General features: G+C 47.7%; 1 protein-coding gene across 5 annotated transcripts in view; it reads right to left on the bottom strand.

Annotated features, from left to right (window-relative positions):
- Positions 1–20,903, bottom strand: part of LOC139057585 (snRNA-activating protein complex subunit 4-like) — a 115,448-nt gene that overhangs the window by 10,233 nt on the left and 84,312 nt on the right. For all 5 annotated transcript variants that reach the window (XM_070536074.1, XM_070536073.1, XM_070536072.1 and 2 more), the window contains 2 exons: positions 11,685–11,895; positions 2,441–2,610 (listed from right to left, as the gene is read on the bottom strand). In XM_070536074.1, coding sequence (XP_070392175.1) covers positions 2,441–2,610; positions 11,685–11,895 — 381 coding nt within the window. The remainder of the gene's footprint in view (positions 1–2,440; positions 2,611–11,684; positions 11,896–20,903) is intronic.

Here is a 20,903-nt window from a genome sequence, read left to right as displayed (position 1 = left end):
ATTTAATTTACTTTGCATCAGACAATTCGTATATCCATGTTCATTACACTGAGGTTCGACTGTACTTAATGTCCATTGTCATCACTCTCAGACAGCAGTTTATTGCATTCTAAGAAGACACACAACATATTGTCCTTCGTACGGTCAATACAGTAACACCTCGTTAAATCGTACCCGCTTAAACAGTAGTTTCGTTTTAAAAGTAGTAAAGACAAATCCCCGACTCGGCTGCCATTGAACGTAATGTGTTTTGAATCCACATAAACAGTACCAGCTTATTGCGTATGTATCGGTTAACACGTAGTGTTTCCACTTTTCGCCGCGCAAACACAGCAGTGTGTCGTCACGCAAACACGTCGGCCCGGCAGAACAACAAACCTCAGAGATAGCAACAACAGCCTCCAAGAGCCCTGTGCGTTCGCGCATGAAGCCACATCAACATCAACATCATTTCAGTGCCGTGCCAAAGAGCGTTGTGGCGTTGTACAACCAAGGATTCGCGTCATACCGAAGCTTGGATAAAAAAGACGCCGGGTGGTCAGCATAGCAGAAAAATTAGACATCGTTCGTGCTATCGAATGTGACACGAAGAAGTCGACGCTGGCACGCGACAGGGATCTGCTGTTGACTATGATGTGTGGCGTTAGAAATGCGAAGAAGTTGCTTGGCAGCGCTGCTGCGACCGTGAAAAGATGTCGGCTACGAGGTTCGACTTTTCGTGATCGTTGCCTCTGTCGTTGCCGAAGTGTCGACTAGCAACAGTGATGAGGACAACACAGAAAGCGACAGCACAGGTTATTCAGGCCTGACAGTGGCAGAAGCTGCGCATTACACCAGCCTCATCAATGCAATCGTTGCGACGAGAACAGTACCCAGCAATGGAAAAGGCGCCCCGCTACTTCTGCAGCACTACTGCATGCGTGTACGGAGAATACATAACGCCAACAAGGAATCTGCCATGCGAGTGTTTGCCGAGGGGCTGGCTGTAAAGCTGGCTCACAGTTTCAGTAAGTTTGAGGCAGCTGTCGTCGCTGCTAGGTCGCCGCGGCATCAAATGATAATAACACTTTTGTCACGCGAAGTGAATAAATACTGCATTTTTTCCCCTTTCATTGCGCTCTCTCCGAGTTTCGTTTTTGACAGGTAAGTGGCCGATCTCATGCTATTTTGGTTAAGCGGTACTACCGTTCAGTACGTACTTTTTCCAAGCTCTGGTCAACTATGGTTATTTGATATTAAGCATTTATCAAACAACTCTGCAACAATCGCAAATGGCATGTGGTCTACATCGGTTGTGCCACCATCCATGGTCGCTATCTTACGATGGCAAAAGAGGTAACATTAGCTAGACTGGTTCTGATGGTAGGCTGTTGAAAATGTAGTTTTGGATTCATATCGGACTGCAACACTCAAGCGATTTGCGGATGAATTTTCTTGGAAAGGAAGGTGTGTGTTAAAACAAATAATTACTGTAATAATGAATTGTTAATTACCATTTTCACTCTAACATCTTTGGGTAAGCCGAAACTAAACATTTTCGACAGAAGAGGACGTGTGTTTGATGCATTGACTGTACCCCAAATTTCACCATTAGGGATGCTGCCACTATTGGAATCACCATTGCAGTCGGGCACAATCATGATGACCAGCCAAGTTTGAATTATTTGGCAAAGGCTAATTTTGGCCAGGACCTTCGGTCAGGATTGGGTTAACCAAAACACAGAATTAATTGGTGTCAAATTAATAGAAGTCTACTGTGTTAAGTTTCGCAAGCTTTGTAGTGTTGGAGTGCACGTCATAAATTACGATTCCTTTAACATCTCCTAACTTTTCACAAAATACCACTCACAACAAGGTCCACTTGCTGCCAAAATCACTTCGTTTTAGTGGAGGTTTAGCATGTGGGAATATTTGCCTGCCATTCAATACTGGCAAAAACTTGCAAATAAGAAGCTATACGAGAGGGAAGCACCTTTAAATGTGAGGGTTCTGTCTTATTTTTGCTCTTTTTTAAAGATCAACAAGCTTCACTGTGTTCTGCTTCTCTGCACACCCTACCATCTATTCTCTTCAAAATTATTGGACAAAGTGATAGCTTTCTCTGTGTGTCCAAACCTAGACATTGCAAATCTTGTCTTGATTTGTGTCTTGAAAATGCTAACCGCACAACCTAAAAGGAGACAGTAAAGGAGCCAAGTGATATTTTCTAAACAGCCTGCAGTCATGCAGTGCAGTCATGAACATATAATCCAACATTTGTTCTTGCACAGGAAGTTTGGGAAGTTATTGCCAGACTAACTGCAGCTCAATTGATAATCATGGGCAACAAAACCTAGTGGCTTGTTCCTTGACGTGTAAATTCAAAAAGCATTTCTTCTCATTCAGTCTTTCTTCTGCTACCTATCATTTCAAGCAAGCAACGAGGGCTCAACAACCGTACCTCATTGGGGGGCAGCAGGGGCAGCACGAGGCTTTCTTTGTTGGGCTGGAATCCGTCTGGCACGCCAAGCACCTCCTTGCAGAAGAACTCTTCAAAGGTGGGCAGGGTGCCCACTTCCTCAATGTCAGGATCCACAGATGGCCTCGGTAAGCCATGCAGATCATGTAGCACTGCCAGGAAGGAAGAGCCACAGCATGTGCTAGTAGTGTCAAATATGACTTCACGGAGAGATAATTCCAGTTTTCTAAAAGAGCATGTTTTAATAGTGCATTCAGTTAAATATCTATTAAATGAAATCATTTTCAAGAAGTGCTAGCGTCAGTGTTTTAACATGACATATAATGGGACATACAGATGAAAAAAGAGCCACTTGTGCAGGGACTCTGGACCGGAGTGGCAGGGGGGGCTCGAGCCCCCTGTTGCCCCCCAAAGTTTTCCATTACGATGCTTAGAGGCCCCTACTCCCTCCATCTTTCATCTCTCCTCCCTCTTGCCTGTCATGGTCCCACCTACTGCTTGTTGCCGGTGTGCCAAACAAACAAAAAGTTGGCCATCAACGAATCTCTCCCCATATCTCTCGAGTTATTTGCCCCATCTCTCTGATGATGCCGGTGGGTCAAATGGGTAAAAAATGGTGTTTGATCCAAAATTTGTCCAGGATCCCACATGTGGAGCTGTCCAACTTGAAGCCTAAGTTTTCAGTGAGCAGCACCTGTCAGTTCCTTAAATTTTTCTTCAAACAACTTTCTTCTCACTGTGTCTGGGTTGCCGAGAACATGTGCGACACGGTTGCATGGTAGCGCTAAATTGAGATGCAAACAAATAATGAGCCGAGTATTGTGCAACCACCGCACCCAACTCTGCAAAATTCACTTGAGTATAATACTGGCATGCAAAGTGTCTTGAGGCCCGCATTTGGCATGCACCACCGACAATGTGTGCAAATAACTAAAGTAGACATGTAGAATGAAAGTACAGGGTCCATTATAAAAGTAATGCGCATTTTCTAGGAAAAATAGATTTATTGACCGGACCTGTACAAATGGCTAAAATTCTGGAAAATACTTTCCCCCTGCATCAATAAACTTGCAGAGACATCTCTGCCACGCCTGGAAAGCACCCTGAAAGTCCTCGACGGGAATGTCTCTCAGGAACGCTTTACATGCTTTTGAATGTATTCCACAGTCTCCCAATGCTTTCCTTTCAGCGCTCTCTTCAGTCGGGGAAACAAAAAAAAGCCGCACAAGGCCAAGACGGGAACGTAAGGGGGACGGGGGAACACCGGGGTGTTGCTCCAAGCCAGGATGTTGGTAATGGGAAGGACGTATGGCTAGGGGCATTGTCATGGTGGAGCTTGACCGTGTCTTTGATGTCAGCCCTCAAGCGCGCGACCCAGCATTTCAATCTCGTGAGCATCTCCAGGTAAAAGACTGAGTTGACAGTTCCTCCCTGCGGTACAAACTCAATATGGAAGATTCCTCGAACGTCAAAGAAGACAATGAGCATCGTTTTGTTGAGAGACTTGCTCATTCGCACTTTCTTGAAGCGGTGAGATGCTTTTGTGTGCCACTCGCTGCTCTGCCTTTTCGATTCTGCGTCGTACTTGAACATCCAGAATTCGTCTCCGGTTACGACAAGAAAGTCCGGCTAATTTTGAATCAAATCCAACAATTCTTGGCAACGCAAAACTCGAAGTTCTTTCTGATCTTTCGACAACACTTTCGCCACAAGCTTCATGCAGACCTTGTGCATTTGCAGATTCTCAGTCACTATCCCATGTACCGCAAATGTGGACATGTGTAGGATGTCAGCAATTTGCTCGATGCTCAATCGATGGTCGGAACGCAAAACTTCACGTGCACGATTCACGTTTTCATCGGTTCTGGTCATTGTTGGGCATCCAGAATGGGGTTCATTGGCGACCTCCCCCCAGCCCTCCTTGAACCCCTTGTGCCCCCTCCCGGACTGTGAACTTGAAATTCAGTCGTCCTTGAAGGCCTCTTGAAGTATCTGGAATGTTCTGGTTGCATTCTTTCCAAGCTTTACGCAAAACTTGATAGTGTATCACTGTTTGAGCGAACGCTCCATTGCACCGTGTTATCCGCTAACACTGCTCGGAGTGAACTGGCGACCGGCTGCATTGGCAGGGCAGAACCCTTGCCACATTTCCTGACCGGTTTTACCGCGCTGCCATGGATAGTTGCGCCATAATAAAATCACGAGCATTACTTTTATAATGGACCCTGTAGTTTGCTTGGCGCAGTATCTAGCACCAGACTATGGCGTTGAAACGACCGTATGCTTGGTCAAACCTCCCCTGCAATGAGCAAGCTCAATTACTGTAAAAAAATTGTAATGCCACAACGATTATCTTCCTCCTTTTATTTTATTCGCGCTCTTTCATGATTGTGAATGCATACTACACATATATGAGCATCGTGTGCTCTGTGAAGCACCATGCATATACACACGCTAATTGTGTCACGAATACGTCAACAGCTTGACCAGCGCATTAGTCGCATGCCTAAAGGCCAACCAACAGGTTGGCCTTTAGGCATGCCTGTTGTTAGATATGCTGGCTAAAAGAGTTTTGTGCAATCTTGCGTCACCCGGCCACTTGCAGCCAGCGGATTCGGCGCCGCATGCCTGGACATGCCACCTTCACACACTCCGCATCGCGCTAGAATAAAAAACACAATAAAATTGTGAGGTGGGAAGCTCATGAAGACTACAAACTTTTATTAACCAATCATCTTTACATAATTTACTGGCAGCAACAACTGTGCAGAGTCCTGTGAGGCTTTCTAGCCCCTAGTTCGTATCAATCTGCAATGCTCTGCCTCAAGCTCGAATGGATTGTGGCATACACAAGTCGTATGTCCGCCATGGTGTGTCTTCTTAACAGAAGATAGGCAGTTTCTTTCTGCCAGCACCAAAATGCTTGTGTACAAGAACAGATAAGGTCTCGCGCCTTTACATGTTTCTTTATAAATGTTGAGCACACATGTAAATTTTATTGTTTTATTCATCTTGCATCGTTAGTGGTAAGAGCCTGTTCTTTGTCTCCGTCCCAGCAAGCAGCCATATTACGCAAGAAACATGCTTTGACGGTAAGGTTTGTTGAATAAAACTGTGTTTTAAACTACAGTCAAGTGCAGCAACTTAAGTCTCTTGACTTTCGCAGGAATTCCTCGGAACTTCACCGCAATAGATATAGCTAACAGACGACTACAGCCTGATTGCATTCAGTCTTCCCAGTCATTGCCATCATCCACAGAAAGTCCGGCAGGTAAATTGTCTACAGTGTTGAGGCTACAATGCGTGCCCCACAACTTTAGAAGGAGGGTAGACTCTCAGTATCTGCTTAAAGTCACTACAGACCTGCCGAGATGGCCACACAGGCCAAAGTAATAAATTTATTTTCTTCTCTTCGCAAAAATGCCTGTGACGTTGAAGCCAGTTAATTAGGGGGGGATGTGGCGTTCAATAACAACTTTCTTATTTCTTCGTGGATTTTTAAGAAAATTGGCAGACTTATCAGCAACGTTTCTGTGATATTACTGTATTAATTTCATAAAGATATCTTTAAAACTTTTTTATGTATTAATATTTTTCTCCTTCTGGCCTTGTTCCAAGCCTGAATCACTTAAAAATATGACCAACCATTCTAATGAATATGAAATATGACCTCAACGATTCTAAGATTAATGGTTGAGGTTGTGACATTCTTAGATTGTTTCACTTGCAATGCAATTTTTTTTAGTTCTCATTTTTTATGAGGTGACTGTAGCACAGGCGTTTAGGCTGTGAGCAAGTAGTCAAATTGTTAATTGTAGTAAAGTCAAACTGCAAAAGCAAAAGTGTCATGCCCTGGACAGTACATCCAGGAATACAGGGAAAAAAATGGAACTAAAATAGACCTAGTGGTCACGAAGAAATCAGTGGTACAAGCTAAGCAGAAAGCAAGAAAAGTCATATTGAGAAAAAGGCTTTCAAAGTTGTACCTTAGATTTTACATTATCAAAGGGCACCGGGGTTGTAGTTTTTTGTGTCTTTTTCAGTGCGCGGCCTCTTGAGTGCCCTGCCTTTGGTTTCATGTGCCTTGCTTGACTTTTTTTTCCACAGGAGATCCTTTTCCGCTGCTCTGCGAAGAGCATGTTGTCCCGGTTGCAGTCCAAGTGTTGCACAATACTCAGCATACGCACGGCGGGCCCCAGCATTGTATTTACAGACTGCTTCATGAATAGCTGTCTCTGTCGCAACCAATGATGCATTTTTATCTTTTGGCAGCAGAGACCATATGACCGAATGAAGGCTTTCAGCAGCATTTTTTTTTTTCCCCTAGGCAACAGTTGAGGAGCTGCATGTCAGAAAGGCATTGGTACACGGCCAGCAATGCATCGGCAACACGCTTTCCAAGCCGGTACTTGCGAGGAGGTTGAGGCTTCGCCTCTGCTTCTGCAGCCTGATGTTGGCACCAATTTTGGGGCCCCTGCAGACAAAGGTCACGATAAGGGTCTTCAGCAGTAGATGTTATATGATAATATGTTGCCATCACGGCCTTTTGCATGTCTTGAACATTGTCGTTGTGACGCAGAGCCATGCCGTAGTAATTTGTCAGTTTCTTTATTAAATCTCGAGTGAGGCCACCTTTCCCTCCAAGAGGTTGCCCTTTCTTGCCTTTTGTGATCAGAGCACGCAAAGCCGTCCCCATCCTTTTCTTGACATGATTAATGCAGTCCTTCTTTGTAAATGGAATAAATCCATGTCTTGTCCTGACAGAGTGCTACAAAGGTTCTACTGTCATGATCACAAACAATGTTTGTATATCGCAAACCATGTTTGCTAAGGGACCTCCTGAGTAGAGTCAATGCTGCTTCAACCTCCATTCTGCCAGAGTTCACATCTGTGTTTTTTTGGCAGACGTGTGATGCTTTCCAATCATCATAGCCTTTATCCACTATACTATACACTAAATATACACCGCACATACAAACGAACATAGCGCACCGAGAGGCATGGCCTGCGCGGCGGCATGGTAGCAGAAGACGCGCACCGCCAATGAGATCAATGGAGGAGCTCCAATCAACCATGTGATGGGCATGGCCAATCGGAGGCCTTGGAACAGCCTTGAATCATTTGCTTTTTGTGCGTTTGCTTCTGAATGGAGGAGGCAGCTGGCGCGGCAAATTTCATCCTCTCCATCATCAGCCTATTCGTGTACACTGCAGGACAAAGGCCTCTCCCTGCGATCTCCAATTATCCCTGTCCTGCACCAACCGATTCCAACTAGCACACACAAATTTCCTAATTTTATCGCACCATCTAGTCTTCTGCCGCCCTCTACTGCACTTCCCTTCTCTTGGTATCTATTCTGTCACCCTAATGGTCCAACGGTTATCTAGTCTGCGCATTAAATGACCTGCCCAGCGCCATTTTTTTCTCTTAATGTCTATTAGAATATCATCTACAGTGGAATCTCGATGATACGAATCTCACGGGGTCACGAAAAATATTCGTATTAGCCGAAATTCGTATCATCGAATCAATTAAAACTAGCTAAATCAAAGAGTCAGAGGTGAACTCCCTCAGACACACGTACGTAAAAAGGATTTATTTCTTGTAGAAAATTCTCTAATGTCCTCTGCCTCGTTTTCTTTGTCAGGTCAATTAGCAGACTTTGTTAAAATCCATAAAAACGCGTGCACGTGTCGTTGCTGATTTCGTTCGCGCACGCCTCAGAACTTAGCGCGCATGCAGCGTTTCAGCCGCCGGTGGTGGGTCCTTCGCCGTCGCCCACGTCTAACACAAAGAACGTGGCCCGAAGCACAGCAGCCACTCCGTCCAATGGCACGCGGAAAATGAAGAAAAGCACAAAAGCAACACAAGTGCCACCGCTTCAAACTCTTCGCGCCCAGTCGCGGCCTCCGCGCTGTCCGGCGCCGCGTCCGCGCCTCCGCACCAAAAGAGAGAGGGAGAAATCGCGTAACTGCGCGCTGTTCTCTTTCACTGCCATCGGTGGGGCTCATGCTCGCGGTCGCGTCCATCCGTGCGCTGGAATCGTGCCAACTGTGGTCTCTCCTCCGCGCAGCGCCGTAACCTCCTCCCCTCCTTAGCAACCGGCGCGCCGGTCAGGGGCGCAGCTGCGCATAGCAACCGTGACGTCACACAGTAGCGGTAGAACGGGCGCGCGCGCGTCGGCGGTGGCACCGCCGCTCCTTCACCAGCCGTTTAGCTGCAGTCGAGTGTGAGGCCCGTGTTGCACGCCATGCGGTTCGGGGAAGTGCCAGCGGACGCCGGATTCCCCCAACACCAAACGCCAGAAGAACAAGGAGCGAATGCGCATGCCACGAATGAACATGTCACCAGATGCGAAAGCAAGGGAGGCAGAAAAGAAACGCCAACAGCGACTGATTAGATCGCCGGGTACCAAAGGCAGGGAAGCAGAACGAAAGCGGCAGCAGCGACAGGCGATATCGCCGAACACCAAAGCGAATGAATTGGAGCGCAGATGGCAGCAGCGTCTGGCTCTCGCCAAGCACACTTTCAAATTTCCAGTCTTCAGTAATTTTCGTATCAACCGACGCGGGTCGAAAATTGATTCATAACAACCGTTCTCTAACACGTTGCAAAGTAATGGGGCTCGGCCGGGACCACAAAAAAATTCGTATCATCCAGAAATTCGTATCAGCCGTGATCGTATCATCGAGATTCCACTGTATACCCATTTGCTCTGTGATCCAAACCGCTCTCTTTCTGTCTCTTAAAGTTATGCCTAGCATACTTCGTTCCATCACTCTTTGCGTGGTCCTTAACTTGTTCTCAAGATTCTTTGTCAGCCTCCAAGTCTTAGCGCTGTATGTCAGCACTAGTAAAATGCACTGATTGTATACTTACCTTTTCAATGATAATGGTAAGCTCCCAGTCAGGAGCTCACGATGTCTGCCGTATGCGATCCAACCCATTTTTATTCTTCTGTGAATTTCCTTCTTATGGTCATGGTTCCCTGTGATTAGTTGACCTAGGTAAACGTACTCCTCCACAGACTCTACAGGCTGACTTGCGATCTTGGCGTCTCGACGAACGTTCGTCCCGCCGGCACGTCCGCCGGTTTTTCGGGCGGCACCGGGAGCTTTGGATAGGCGAAACATCGGACGTTGGCAGTAGTCACGTGGTTTCGCATCAGCAATTTCCTCCTCGGAGAGCGAGTTGCACGTTCAGCTTGCGCGCTTGTCCCCTTCCTCTGAGCTCGGGAAACGACCGATCTACCCGACTCTGCTTCGGGGCATACAGGTGACCAGTCGAAGATACCATAATTCTGGGCCTGTTGGCACATAGCTCGAAGAATGACAAAACCCAGCCTTAGAATACGCTGACACAGGTGGAGAGAAACTGCATAACACTGAGACTTAGAACAGAGTTCAATGATTAAACACGTGGGTCAAAAGGAAACCAAAGCACGCATGCGCCATACATAAACAAGTATGTATTGCACAACCGTACACACTCCCAGCATGTGTGGTTATGCAATTTCTCTCCTCGTGTACACGTCTTTGAAAACTGGGTGCTGTCGTTTTTCAAGCTCTGTCATTGATGTTGCTGGCCACTTCTTGGTTGTCGTTGGCCCACAATGCATTGTCTTCAGTGCCGTCCAGGCCATCCAAGATGTCCATCTTCTTGAATCTGCAGACAACCGTGTCACCATGGAATAGTGCTCTAGGCTTCCAGAATCCACAGGCAAGGCATGTCGATGGTCGGCCTCTCTATCCTGCCTGCCAGAGTCACGTTTTGGTTCCCCTCTGCCAACCACAATGTGGAGAGCCGCTGCACTGTCCTTGAAGGGCTTGTTGATTGACACATCAAGGGACTGTGGCACTGGCACCAGGTCAGCTGGAATTGCGGCAAGGTCTGCACACGTCGCGTTCATTTGGAGATGGATGCCCTCCTCGAGATGGCTGCAGAAACTGTCTACAACGAGCAGTGATAGCAGAAGAGTCCCCAGTCACTGTCTCCAGACTGTCTTGAGCAAGTCGGCCATTGGTTCCACCGACATCTACCCTTTCTCATGGGCATGAGTGTGGATAACAACGGGAAGAGTGCCCTTGAATACGACGAATGGTGGCCGCTTCCTGCCATCCGCTGTTATCGCCAACACCATGTGCATCTGCTGTTCGCCAACACAATGTGCACATCTCCACAGAGTGGCTTCTTCACATGTCAAAGCTCAGATAAGCTTTTTCTGTGCTGCCAATTTGCGAAAGCAGGACCTTGTCTTCTCAGATCTGAATGAGAATGCAATTAAAATCACAGATTTTTTCCTCACAGTCGGCCAGTAATTGTTGGCATAATGTCGTGCACCTTCTGAGACACAGCCTGTTCTGGTGCATGAACCAGGTTGTGCAACTGATACTGGCCTTAAAATCACTTGAGGGCATGCTGTGATTTCTTGCAGTGGCCTATGCATGGTTCTGAATCAGCTCAGGGGACACTGCACAGCCTTCACTGTGGAACCTCTTCACATAGCTGACAACTTCTTCCTTCACACGATGAAACTTGCCTTGCTTTGGTCCTTGAAATGCATGGTGATTCTTCGTTGTAACTCTAACCTTGTTCCCTTGTTTTCTCCAGTACTGCACATGCACTGGGTCGACGCTGAAATGCTATCCAACAGCACAGTTCCCATGCTCTATGGCATGCTCTACGACGATCCATTTGAAACCGACCGTGTAATTAGCATGAGGGGCAATCACATGACGCAGTACCCAATCAACAACAACAACAACAAAAAGTCTTAACAAAATGCCAAGTGACAGTGATGACCAAGTGCATTTTATTCTGCTGGTGCTGTGCTTGCATGGTACTATAAGCAAGAGTGTTTGTGGTAACAAAGCAGCATGTATCAGCATCAATCAAAGCATGCGGTCAACAAATTGTGTCCCCACGTCACCCATGTTCCTATTGCTGGTGCTTAATATTGTTCGCTTCAAATTGTGTTTGCTGTATCATGGCACAATGTGAAGAACTTGTGATAGTAGACGGTGCCGGTGAAATGAGCCAAGACAAAGCAAACATGATGAGCACTGGCCTCGAAGATCGAGCAAGAAAGGCAAGAGAAGGAAGGCCAGGGGGAAGAAAAAGAAAAAGAAGGAAAGAAAGAAAGGAAGAAAGAAAAAACAAAACAAAGTTGACAATGACAAAAGTGGGGGTTGGGTTCATTACACGAGTAGATAAGGTATATGCATACCATTGGCCACAGCTTGCCACTCCTGGTGCTCGTATGCAGCCAGGCTGGGCAGCATGGGTCGATGCAGAGGCTGTGCGTACTGGGCAATGGCCTTGTTCAGTGCATGGCACTGCACCAGCGGGTTGCTCTGTGTGCGGCCTGTCTGGTGCTGCCGCAGCATCTTCTGGTACAGCTTCAGGCACGTCTCTCGATCCAGGCTCTCGTCCCGACCCTGCCAAGAGCATACTGCTGTCTCACAAATTACACAAGCATACACTAGCATGAGGGATCAATGTTCGCATGAGGGATCGACAGACAGAACCCCATCCAAATACACTAGCATTTGCAGATGATGCCACAAAGACCTTTCTTTCATGCTCTGAAGCACCTGGCACAAAAGACCTGTTCTTAAAGGATGTTTCAAACATCATTTACAGCGCGTACATAGACAGGGACCAAAAGAACGATGAAGACAAGCGCTGATGGTCCGCATCATTACTTCAGCGCATCAGCATCCGCGTGTCATCAACGCACGAGCATCCCTGTATATTTACGTGCTATAAATGACGTTTGAAACAATGGAATACCTACTAGCCCATACCCAAACCCTGCCTAATGGATGATTCTGTTGTTGGAGTGCATCTGTGATGCCCTCACTGAATATTACTATTAAAACTGCAGTCGAACCTTGTTATAATGAAGTTGCATTCAACACAGATATACCTTAGTTAAAAGCAAATTTAGGTTACATGCTGACATTGGAAGATACATCTTAAATTTACTACTTCGTTGAACCTGTTCTTTCATTCTATCCATATTCGTTATACTGAGGTTCAACTGTGCCAGCCCAATGCATTTCAAACTGCCACATTTGTTCCAACATCTAATCAAGCCTCACAAAATACTACATCACAGAGCTCCGCTGTACAAGCACTAGGCATTCCAACAAGGTTTTGTAGGGATGTGTGAATGCTCGAATATCACCGAACCATATAGTGAACACTCAAAAAATTTGATTCTATCCGCTATATGATTTTTTTTTAATTGTTCGGTGTAGAAACCCATGCAACGTCTCAGGCAGCCGAGCCTCATGCTCGATGCTGCGCAAGCGAGTGCTTCACTTTGATGTTTCCGGTGCAAAAGGAGCGCTCCACAGACAGGTCATCACAGACTGTTTCTGCGAGCGCTTCTCCATTATGTGCTCCCCGACGTCAACGGCAGTGGAAGCCTATTTGTAGAGCGCCTGCCTTAAATACAGGAGGTTGTAAATTCGATTCCGACAGCTACTGGGCACCCACTGGTTCATATGGGCAAAGGCGTACGCTGACCTTGGTACAGTAAAACCTCGTTAAACCGCACCCGCTTAGACAGTAGTTTCGGTCCAAAAGAAGTAAAGTCAATTCCCCGACTCAGCGGCCATTGAACATAATGTATTTCGTATCCGTATAAACCACACCAGCTTATTGCGTACGCATCGGTTAAAACGTAGCGTTTGCACTTTTCGTCGCGCAAACACGGCGGTGCGTCGTCTCCATCAGGTAGCCCGGCAGAACAACAAGCCTCAGAGATCGGTACAACGGCCTCCAAGCGCCCTGTGCGTTTGCACGTGAAGTCGCATCAACATCATTTCGACGCCGTGCCAGAGAGCGTTGCGGCGTCGTGCAAGCAAGGACTCGCGTCATGACGAAGCTCGGATAAAAAAGACGCCAGGTGCGCAGCATAGAAGAAAAATTAGACATCGTCCGTGCTATCGAACGTGACACGAAGAAGTCGGCGCTGGCCCGCCACATGGATCTGCTGTTGACTACAGTGTGTGGCATTTTGAATGCGAAGTTGCTCAGCAGCCCTGCTGCGACCGCGAAGAGATGTCGGCTACGATGTTCGACTTTTCACAATTGTTGCCTGTTGTAGCCGAAGTGTCGACTAGCGACAGTGATGAGGGCGACACGAAAAGCGACAGCACGGGCTATTCATGCCCAACAGTGGCAGAAGCTGCGCGTTACGTAAGCCTTGTGAATGCAATCGTCGCAACGAGACAGGGGCGCGATAACGTAACTATTCCAAACGAAAAGTTTTCGGAACTCCGGCACCCGGCAATGAAAAAGGTGCCCCGGGATTTATGCAGCACTACTGCGCACGTGCACAGAGAATACGTAACGCCAAAGAGGAATCTGCTGTGCAAGTGTTTGCCGAGAGGAGGGGGGCTGGCTGAGAAGCTGGCATGCAGCTTCAGTAAGTTTGAGGCCGCTGTCGTCGTACTAGGCCGCCGCGGCATCAAACGAAAATAACACTTACGTCGCGCCAAGTGAATAAATACTGCGTGTTTTTTCCCCTTTCATCGCACTCTCTCCGAGTTCCGTTTTTGACAGATAAGTGGACGATCTTATGCTATTTCGCTCAAACAGTACTACCGTTCAGTACGTACTTTTTCTGAGCTCCGGCCGACTACGGTTTAATGAGGTTTCACTGTATTCTGCTTTCTTCAGGGGTGACACACTTAAGGAAAGAGCCTGTGTTCTAAACTCCTGTCAAAGCTCTCGTGGGAAAAAAGGACAAAGAATCTGGCGGTTCCAAGGCCGCGCAAGCGCGTGCCTCCTTTTGATGTTTTCAGCACAAAAGCATCGGACCTGTACTGTGCAGGTGATAGATAAATCGTGAATCTTCTAGCAGAGTGTAGAGTCCTTCAGTTCTGCAGCAAAATCGACGCGTTTATCAACCCCTTCATTGCGCACGCCATTAACGAGAACACGAGCGTGCTGTTGTGCGGACGACGAGCAGCCCAGTGCAGACTAATAAAACGGATGGAACGTAAAGAAACAAAACATGAGTTTGCCATCATTCTTAGTACTTCAATCATGCTGGAATGACTCATGTGGATTGAAGAAGTGTGCACTAGTTGGTTGCAAATATAGTGACTGGCATGTTAAGGAATGGAATGAATCTGTGTGGCCAAGTTTGCGGACCACTGCTGCAACTGTCCATACGTGTTACTGGCACTTCAAGATGTACGGCTTTCCTCGAGGATACAGAAATTTGCTCATCTGCTAGAGTTACATCGCTAACCTTCAAAGAAAGTGCTTCAGCACCTGAACATCGGCACGAGTGAGTACTACTCATTAAACAATGACAAAGGGAGCAGCTCCGTATCCTGTCATAGTCAGTTTCGCGAACATTATCAACATATATCTACCCCAACTGGCACAAAACTTACACCTACTCTATCGCCAACGTTTCAATGAGTGAACGGGTACACACTTGAATATATGTGCACCATATACGCACAATGGGTGACGGACTACACTGATAGTGCACGAATGGTTGAAGCTGAATGTTTGGTGATGGTCCACAAGAGTAAGCGAGTTACTAGAGATAATACATCTTTGCTAGAGGAGTGCGAATATTCGAAATTTCAAATACGAATCGAATATTTTCCTTATTCAAAGCATATTCGATTCGAGAAATGCATATTCAGAAATTCCAGAATATTCTAGGACGACCGAATAACGGTAGAAACGGCCAATATTCGGACAGACTGCGCATAATTGAGCAATTAAGAAATTATATGCTTGCTCCGCATCCTCCTAAGAGCATGTTTACTCACTGAGAACTTCGCATGATCCGCTCATTATCTGTATGCTCTGTTTCAGTCTATCTGCATCCCGCCTGTGAGACATGATCAGTTTCGGTTTCTTTTTCACCAAGCTTTATTCCAGGGCTCTTTCATATCGATATATAATGTACTTTCGGACTTAGTATGTATACGCAATAACATATGTCTCTCGGAAATGTTACCTGGACAATTTTTAGATGTTTGGAAATTAAAAAGAAAAGGGGAGTGAGTGAGTAAAGACTTTATTTGAAAACAAGGTATTGACGGATGACCTTGTTGTTAGGCAGCCACGAGCCCCTGGGCCCGGGCGGCTTCTTCAGCTCTCTCGATGACCTTGGCCTGCAGGTCAGGGTCGGAGCTGAGCAACACGGCCTCCCACTGCTCAGTATTACTTATTTCGTGATTTGTATGATTTTCGGCTGGGCACGACCACATAATATGGAATAGATCCGCTTTTTGCTGACAATGCTTACATGTATTAGGGTATTGGTCCGGGTAGTAGTAGTGATAGGCTACGGGGTTGGGGTAGGTGTTCGTCTGAAGTCGTCTCCAAGCTACTTCTTGTCGCTTGTTAAGCGATTTGTGTGCTGACGGGTACACTGTCCTGGCTAACCTGTAGTGCTGAGTTATTTCCTGGTAACTGACCATGCGATCCCTCCCTGATCCTAGCGTGAGCCGTCCGGGTGCTCGGTTGGCGAGTCCTCGAGCGGTGGTGTGGGCGGCATCGTTGCCGGGTAGGGAGGAGTGTGCTGGTGCCCAAATGATGTGGATTGGTCGTGGGTGTTGGTTTGTGTCTATTATGTGTTTTACGGGAGCCGAGACCCGACCTTTCGCAAAATTGCGTACTGCTGCTCTGGAATCGCTAATAATGTAATGACAATGTGTGGAGGCTATTGCCAGAGCGATAGCCGCCTCTTCCGCTGTTTCGGAGCTTCTGGTGCGAATTGAACCACCAGCGCGTATTTGACCTGAGGAGTCCACCACTGCAAGGGACATACAGTTGCGTTCTATGTATTCTGCTGCGTCGACATAGACTACGTCTTTGAAGGCGTGGAATTTCTGATGTAGGGCTTTGGACCGCTCGGCCCTCCTTTCCTTGTGGAATTCGGGGTGCATGTTTTTAGGGAGTGGATTAATTTTGAGATGGCGCCTCTGATCGTGAGAAATGTCTACTTTAATGCTTTGCATCGACTCGTAGTTGATGCCGAGATTCTGGAGGATGTTTCGCCCGGCGGCACTCTGAGCTAGCCTTTCGTATTGAGATATAAGGTGCGCTTCTACTAGTTCATCGAGGGTGTTGTGCACACCTAGGGCTAGCAATTTAGCGTTGGCCGTTCTTATAGGTAGCCCAAGAGCCTGTTTATAGGCTCTCCGGATAATCCCCTCTATTTTCTCTCTCTCAGCCGCTTTGAGGCAGAGGTACGGGGTGATGTAGGTGATGCGGCTGAGAACGAAGGCTTGTACCAACCTTATGAGGTTGGCTTCTTTCATGCCAGAGTGTCGGTTGGCAATTCTTGAAATGAGTCGCATCGTTTGCTGAACGCATGCTTCCAGTTTGTGAATTGTGTTGCCGTTGCGCCCGTGAGCTTGCATGAAGAGGCCTAGTACACGGATGGTGGTCACCACCGGGATCGCGCCTCCTCCGGCTCGCACAGTGATTTCCGGGGATGGCGCAGTGTCGGATTTGCGGTTTGTAGGGGCTCTGAGTAGGAAGAGTTCTGATTTTTGTGGGGAGCAGGCGAGGCCTTTGTCGGTAACGTACTTTTCGACCGTGTCTACAGCTTGTTGCAGCGTGGTTTCTACATCTCCATCGCTACCTTTAACCACCCACAGGGTAATGTCGTCTGCATACAGACTGTGGTGTAGACCTGGAATCTGATTAAGTTGTTCCGGTAATCTGATCATCGCTAAATTAAAGAGGAACGGGGATAAAACTGATCCCTGCGGGGTGCCACGACTTCCAAGAGGGATCTTGTCCGATTGTAGTTCTCCTATTCTTAGTTCCGCTGTGCGGTGGTTGAGGAAGTCTTTGATGTAGTTGTATGTCTTCTGGCCCACACCTAGGTGCTGCAGATTCTCTAGTATAGCCTGATGCGCTACGTTGTCAAAGGCCTTTATAAGATCAAGGCCCAGGACAGCCCGGGTACCATTCTTGGGTATGTGGTCCAGAACTTGATGTTTAAGCTGAAGCATGATGTCTTGCGTGGAAAGTTTTGGACGAAAGCCAATTATGGAGTTCGGGAATAAGTTGTTGTCCTCCGCAAAATTGTGGAGGCGGTTAAGTATAACGTGCTCCATGAGTTTTCCTACGCATGAGGTCAGAGAGATGGGGCGCAAGTTCTCGAGCTGTAGTCGCTTACCATGTTTAGGTATGAATATTATTTGTGCATGCTTCCACTGCGAGGGGATAGAACCTGTTTCCCAACAGCGGTTGAAGTACTCTGTTAGGGCAGTGATAGATACGTCGTCTAGATTTCGGAGGGTCTTATTTGTTATTCCATCGGGGCCTGGTGCAGATTTAGTTCGGAGTTTCAGCAAGACGGCTCGTACTTCAGCCTCTAGGATGGGTGCGTCTAGGTTAAGATTCTCCGGACCAGTGTATGGCTTCTGGGGGATTTGTGCATTTGTGCCTATGTACCGGGTTTTGAGCTCTGTGAGGAGCTCGTCGTTCGTGCCCTGGTATTGGTGAGTGATCTTATTGAGGCATTTCCTCTGCTCGGATTTACTCTTATCCGGGTCCATAAGGTATCGGAGGAGATTCCACGTTTTGGCTAGACCGAGTTGTCCCTGCATGCTGTCGCATACCTTTTCCCATTGGTTTTTGGTTAATTGGTTAGCGTATTCCTCGATTTCTATGTTAATTTGCGCGATGCGCAAGCGGAGTGTACGATTTAGTTTATTCTTTTTCCAGCGGGTTTGCATGCTATTTTTGGCTTCCCACAAGTGTAGGAGGCGGCTATCCACCTCGACCAGACCATCGTCTTCAGGGATTTCCCTCGTGGCGCGTTTCACGCAATCTCTGAGATCCCCGATCCAGGCCTCGAGATCGTTTATATGCTCGGTGGCGGTTGTCTCCCGAATCTGGCGGAAGCGGTCCCATTCCGTGAGCGAAACTCGTTTGCCTTTCTTGCGGGGTGGACCCGCCTGAATGTGGATTTCTATGATATAATGATCGCTACCGAGGCTTTCCCCGGTATTAGTCCAATCATAGTTGCCTATGTTTTTGATGAAAGTTAGGTCGGGAGTGGTGTCAACACTGACACTATTCCCGATACGGGTGGGTGTCTGGGGGTCTGTGATCAGAGTCAGTCCCTGTTGTTGGGCTTCTAGCCAAAGATTACGACCTTTGACTACCTCTGTGCGGTATCCCCATGCAGTGTGGGGAGCGTTAAAGTCACCTAATAATAATATGGCCTTTTGTTGGGAGATTCTGAGAACCTTCCTGAATAGAGTTCCGAACTTGTGACGTCGGCACTTTGGGCTACTATAGACATTAAGAATGAATATGCTTTCATCCTCCTTACGTTTAGGAATGAGTTCAATAAAGACGTGGTCTATGTCGACTTCTTCAATATCATGTTTAATGACTGTTAGATTTCTGTGAACTAGAATAGCGGTGGTGGAATCCGACCCAGAAGCATTATAGGATTTGTACCCTGCCAATTTTGCGTGGCCTCCCGTCTCCTGAAGGGCAATGATATCAGGGGCCGCCTTACCCCGAAGGAACTGCTGAAGGTTTCCCCGTTTGCGGCGAAACCCACGGCAGTTCCACTGCCAGATCTTGTAGTTAGGAGTGTGAGCCATTTTGAGGTGGAGGGGGTTCAGCGATCGGTTTAGAGATTTCGGATAGGGGTGGACGGTCATAGGGTTTGGATGCCACGCCCTTAAGGGAGCCGGAGGCCGTGGATGTAAATCTCGACTCCCAGCGAAGTACTTTGGCTTCGGTCGCGGCTACCCGAGACTCTAGGTTGGTGCTTCTGGTTTCCAGAGCGTCTAGACGTGCGCTTATTTGTTGCAAGTGGGCACCATTCTCCTGATGTTGCTGAAGCATCTGGTTGGCAAGTTCAGTAATCATATGTTCTAGTTTCTCGAATCTTGGTGATATGTCTGAAGAGTTGTCTGTATGATCTTCTGCCTTACGTTTATGTGGTGGTGCTGTGGTGTTGAGTGAGGGATTAGTTGGTGGGGTAGGGCGCGGCGTCTGACTGCGCTCCTGTTGTTTTTGTTGTAATCGGGTGATTTCTGCACGCTGCTTAGTGATTTCGGTTCTCTGTTGTTCTATTAACTGCCTCATTTGTTGGAGTTCTGCCTCGAGAGCCTGCATCTTAGGATACTGAGCATTGGGAGAAGAGACCGTGTTAGCCCAGCTCACCTGTGGACCGCTGTTAGTCGGGGTCGTTCGTCTCCCGGAACTCGACCGGTTCCGCGACGTCCCGTCGGAGTCGGTGGCACTTGGAGTTGAGCTTAGTCTCGGGTAAGACCGAGATCGGCTCCTGCTGCTCGATCCTCCGGGAAAAAAGCTTGCACTGGTTTCTTGGCTGTTCTGCGTCGATCGGCGTTCTCGCGATCTACTTTGCCTGCGCTCGTTAGGGATGTTCTGTTCTTCCACCGATAGTTTCTGCCACTGTCGTTGTCGGATGATGTAGGGGATTTGGAAACGTTTCCTGCATTGCTTTGAGCCGGAGAGATGGTTGCCGTTGCAGATAGCGCACACTAGTTCGCAGTCATGGTCCGTTGGCGGGTTTTGCTTGCCGCACCGGATACAACATTTTTCGTTCGGGGTGGGGCACACATCGTCCCGGTGGCCGACTTTTCGGCAGATTCCGCACACTTCGATCTTCTTCTTGTACAGAAGGCACCGGTACGTAGTATTTCGGTAGTTGACGTAGTGTGGTACTTCTTCACCTTGAAAAACGATGATAACTGAGGACGTCTTGCCCATGCGCCTGGCGTGCAGGACCCGGGGGGTATTACGCGCCAAACTTCTAATAATGTCTTCTTGTGTGTCGTAGTCCGGAATCCCATGGATGATTCCTTTGGCCGAGTTTTCAGGCGCCGTAATGTAAGTAGTCATGCTGAATCTCTTCTCTTGTAATTTGAGCTCCTTGATTTGGCTGTACTTGACGGCGTTGTCTTCTCTTGGTGTGCTGACAATAATGATATTTTGGCTGGTGTTGATTCGGATCGTGTCTTCTAGTTGCGCTGCCGCTTCCAGAGCGGCCGTTCTCATGATGTTGTCGGTGATGAGCGCGGAGCTCCAGCCGGCTGTATTGAATCCGTCACGCGGTCGGAGAACCACTTTGAAGTCCTCTTCCGGCAGCGGTGGGGGCTTCGGCACTTGCCGACGCGGACGGGACGACGGCGTCTGCGCTACCGAATTAGTTCTTGTACGTGGTATGGCTTTGGACTCGTTAAGGCTTGGTTTGCTTCGCTGTAGGGTCTTATGGGCGGCGAGCCATCCTGCCTCGTTTAGTTCTTCCGGGGCGATTTCAGTCCCCTCCACTTCTATTTCCATAGTTGCCTGATGAGTTGGTAGAGATGCCGGGCTGCCGAACCGGCGTTAGGGTTAACGCGGCGGTCGGCGAACCGGGCACGAAATGTGGCGTTTTATGGATGGATGTGGAAGCACT

The sequence above is a fragment of the Dermacentor albipictus genome, chromosome 3 (assembly GCF_038994185.2).
Source record: "Dermacentor albipictus isolate Rhodes 1998 colony chromosome 3, USDA_Dalb.pri_finalv2, whole genome shotgun sequence".
In the NCBI taxonomy this organism is placed as follows: Eukaryota; Metazoa; Arthropoda; class Arachnida; order Ixodida; family Ixodidae; genus Dermacentor; species Dermacentor albipictus.
This window is presented reverse-complemented; position numbering and strand designations above follow the sequence as displayed.